This window comes from Alligator sinensis, unplaced genomic scaffold (genome assembly GCF_000455745.1).
Source record: "Alligator sinensis unplaced genomic scaffold, ASM45574v1 scaffold970_1, whole genome shotgun sequence".
NCBI classification, from domain to species: domain Eukaryota; kingdom Metazoa; phylum Chordata; order Crocodylia; family Alligatoridae; genus Alligator; species Alligator sinensis.
This window is the reverse complement of record NW_005842094.1, coordinates 1,855,939-1,860,016: the sequence shown is the minus strand read 5'-3', so window position 1 is coordinate 1,860,016 and position 4,078 is coordinate 1,855,939. Positions and strand designations below refer to the sequence as shown.

The following is a 4,078-nucleotide window of genomic DNA, read 5'->3' as shown; positions in this document are numbered from 1 at the left end:
TCTCACAATGTGCATTTATTTCTTTGACATACGCACATAGTACACTAGGCCAAAATATGACTAGGACTTATATCAGCTAACCTGTGTGTGATTACTCTAAGTACAAGTAATTATGAATATCACATGTAAGTTAATCCATAAGACCCTGTATATAAGATTCAAAATCATACAAAAGTCATAGCAAAGTGAAGTATAAAATCTCACTGTAGTATAAGAGTGCACTGGCTTCAAAGTTTCTCTGTCAGTTTAAACTATGCTGTATAAGTGTATAAGTTTGGTCAAGTGCTGTTTTAACTGATTGTGTAAGTGGAATCCAGTGAACATTGGGTTGGGTTTTACAACATGAGTTGCTTTACATGGCAGGCATGAAAACAGGTTGGTATCAAAACCTCCCAAAAATAGATGCCATGTCAGTTTTCACCAATTTTACATGATCAGAGTTTTTTGAGAAAAGTCACCTGTTTTCAATTAAGTTAAACTTCAGAGTAAGTTAAAAGGAATAATTCTATCAGATTATGCATCATAAAAATTACTTAGAGTCAGAGAAAATCTCTGGGTTAAAAACCTTATTACAAAGAAATAATAATTATTAAAACCCAGTTTTTCCAAGTAGAGCAGAAGAATAAAACAGTTGAGTAGATCTCAGCAGAAAAGGCACAAAACACAAAACAGTGCATGCTTGTGTCATTTTATCACAAAGAAGCATTTACCATTTGTGCGGCATGGAAAAACAGCACTATTTGTTTAGCCTCTCCCAGTAACACAGGCATTTGGGGAATATGTCTTCCTCTCTAGTATGTCTATAAAGCCCAGTAAAGATGGAAATGATTACTGAAGAGAGGAGCACTGGGATGAAAATATATCCCCATGTCTTTTCCAGTAAATTCTCAGCTTACATGTTAAAGAAGGTGGTTGTTGTTGTATCCCTGTTGGTGAATAAATGCACGGCAGTGTCTTTATAATACTCAGTGGCAGCTAGGAGCTGTAGACATTATGTGGGATTTATAAGGAGGATTGACGAAGTTGAGAGCCAAGGTACAGTACATTTTCCTTGTGCATTTAAATATGTAATTGAACTGCCTCCTTGCTCCTTACAAAATAATTAAAATGTATAAAAGAGCCTGAGTCCTCGTAAAGAAGAACTGTGTTTAGGAGAGAATTATGCCTATTATGTGCAGGAATGGCTTTTCTAATCTTAAGGTGCTTCAGAAAGGCAGATAGATTATGTGCAAACGTCTTCATTTCCCTCCCTAATGTACCCATTATACAGGCATCCACTATATACCACAGAAACTTATCTTGCTATATTTCTATAACTAGCCTGTCTTCATCATCACTGCTTGTGTCATCGTATTCAACTCTGGTTTGCTTCCTCATCATCTCTAAACTTCTCTTTTTGTATGCCTTGGAAGGTGCTGCAGAGGTAGCAGTGGCCTCTGTGGTACTGAAGGGAAATGAGGGCTCCTTTAAAGCACTAGTTTCAACATCATGGTGATCATCTGGTCGCAGGTAGGCTTGACTCTTGTCCGGACATCTATTAGGGCTGCTATGAGAAGAGTTTGTGCCCTGTGTAGGTGCTATACTAGGCAAACTAGTCCTTGTGATTGTCTCACAAGGCTTGTTTGATCCCAACAAAGCTGAACACGTGGTTTTGGAACTGGGAGTAAATTTCTCTTTTGGAGATGCATATGCATTTTCTTCTATCAAATGTTCCCCCTTTTCAGAGCTCTGGACCAATAGGTCTAATGGAGCAAATCTTTGAGCTTGTGACTCTCCATTAAGTATATTTTTCTGATCTGCTTGTGGCCATAAGAAAACAGGACTGGTAACCTCTGAGCCCACAATGTCATGCTGATGACATTTCCCTGTACCTATAAAGTCAAAAGGAAAAGACCAAAAGGAGGACCCCACTGGGTCAGAAATAGCATTTGACTGTGACTGCGCTGGAGCTGACTGCTGAAGCATGAGAGGTTGAGTCACTAAGCAACAAATGTTCAAGTCATTGTTGGCTTGCTGCATGGCTGTGTTTGGAGTCGATGAGCAGGTGTGTCGTGTCACAGGTGGCCCCAGAGCTGCACTGGTCTTCTGAAGAGAGAGATTGACTCTTGAGTGGTCTTTAATTAGCCTAGAAGCATCCTGCAACAGATGGAGAAAAATAAGAAATGCAAATTTTACAATAAAAATTTCAAATGTAGGCAATTTCATCCCTTTTCAAGAGAATAAAATAACAATTTGATTGAGTGTATCAATATGACAGAGATTTATCTCTGATATAACTCTCCTGAGATCAGCTGAGTTGCAGAGACATAAATGTGATCCTTCGGTTTTATAACTGTGATTAAATTTGCTTTCTCTTTTGTTGCAATAGCAACAAACAGAAAATCTTTTAGTTATTTGTTTGGGGAGGTGTGGGATGATTGACATGTAATGCTAAAGGTCTGTGTTTTATAGATGCATTGTTATGCATTGCCTGGTTGACTTTGTTCACAGTAAGTTATTTTATGTACGTTCTGCAAGGGAGTGTTTATAACTGTGTGTGAAAAATGTAGGGCCGTTCTGTTTGTAAGCAATATGAGGAGGTCGAAGAGAATGAAGCATGGATACACAGCACCGTGCATTTGCTGTGGAGCCTTTCCAAGTAGATTTGTAATGATGGTTATTCCTGTCCTGCAGCCAGGAGTATGTGTTGACCTAGCCAAGCTATCCCAGCCAGGAGCCTAAGCATGCATGCAGCAGCAAATCGGTGCCCATCTGAGCCCTTTGCTGCTCTTGCTGCCAAGATAACAAGATAAAAGCAAGCTCTTCTGTGCTTACACACATCCTAGTCACATTCTCTGAGAACAGACAAATACTAGGAGTAAAACACATGGACAAGATGGCAGCAGGGTGTCTTTAAACCAACTGCTGGATGAAATTTTAATTTTTTTGAAAGATATATGATTTTTGTGCAATATAACATAATTCAGGTTATTACAAGAAAAACACCTACTTTTCTATCCACTTTGTCACTTTGCCTGATGCTGCTTGAATCCCCAATAGGCGAAAATATTCCTGAGTTATTCCTGTCTTCTTTCTTATGGTTATTCCTTTTGGAAACTGGCTGCTCTGAGCGGGGAGAAAATGGGTCCTCTGGCACGTGTAGATAATCATCTGGTGGAAAAGAGATTTGAAATATGCACAGTGATGTTCCATATGCTGGAGTTGACCAAACTATTTGCATATCATCTGTTGACAGATTCGTTATTTGTTAGATTGTGTCAATTTTAATACTGATGTGATGTATGTCAACCCACTTCATCTGGTGGATTTCTGGAAAACTGTTAGCCACAACTGTGCTGTTGAGTAACCGCTATTTGGATTGGCACATAATGGTGTTTGTGTTTCCAAGATGGCCATGGAAACATTTCTGTATAAATACTATTTGTATGAATATTCTTGTGTGAATACTTTTTCATAGGAACATGGGCCTGAAAGGTCCCTTCTAGGTCACTGGTCTATTTCCCTGTTATTAAAGGCAGCCACATCATAATCCCTTTCATAAACTGATCGTGGTTCATCTTAAAACTGGGTAGGTTTTTTGCATCTTACTCCTGGTAGAAGAATGTTCAGAAACCTCCCTACTCTGATGCTTCTTCTGTTTTACAGCCTACATTTATTCATGGCCAGTTTATATCTATTTATTTGTGTGCCAGCAGTTTCCTTTTTGCTTAGTCCTTCTCTCTTTCCCATTTGCCACTATGATGTATTTATAAAGACCAGTCCTATCTCCTCTCACCCTTTATCTTGCTTGGTTAAACAAGCTAAATCTGCCACCTCTCAACAGATAGAATCTCTATTCTCTGATCATCCACGCAGCTCTTCACTGTATCTACTCCAGTTTGGGGTCACCCAAAATTAATTCAGAACTGTACACAGCGCCCCAGATGAAGTCTTACATGCATTTATACAGTGGTGTTAATACTTTCCTATCCCTACTGGAAATACTTTACCTCTTTGTAAGATTTCTTTTGCCTTTTTTACAGCAATACTAATTTGCTGGCTTATGGCCATCCCATGATCAACTTATACAGCCAGGTCT

The 4,078-nt window shown here is 39.0% G+C and overlaps 1 protein-coding gene across 1 annotated transcript in view; it reads right to left on the bottom strand.

Annotated features, from left to right (window-relative positions):
• Nucleotides 1–723: 723 nt before the first annotated feature.
• Nucleotides 724–4,078, bottom strand: part of ZNF831 (zinc finger protein 831) — a 40,370-nt gene continuing 37,015 nt past the window's right edge. Inside the window, 2 exon segments of the mRNA XM_006024102.3 lie at nt 724–2,136; nt 2,990–3,150. Coding sequence (XP_006024164.2) covers nt 1,303–2,136; nt 2,990–3,150 — 995 coding nt within the window. The 3' untranslated portion in view covers nt 724–1,302.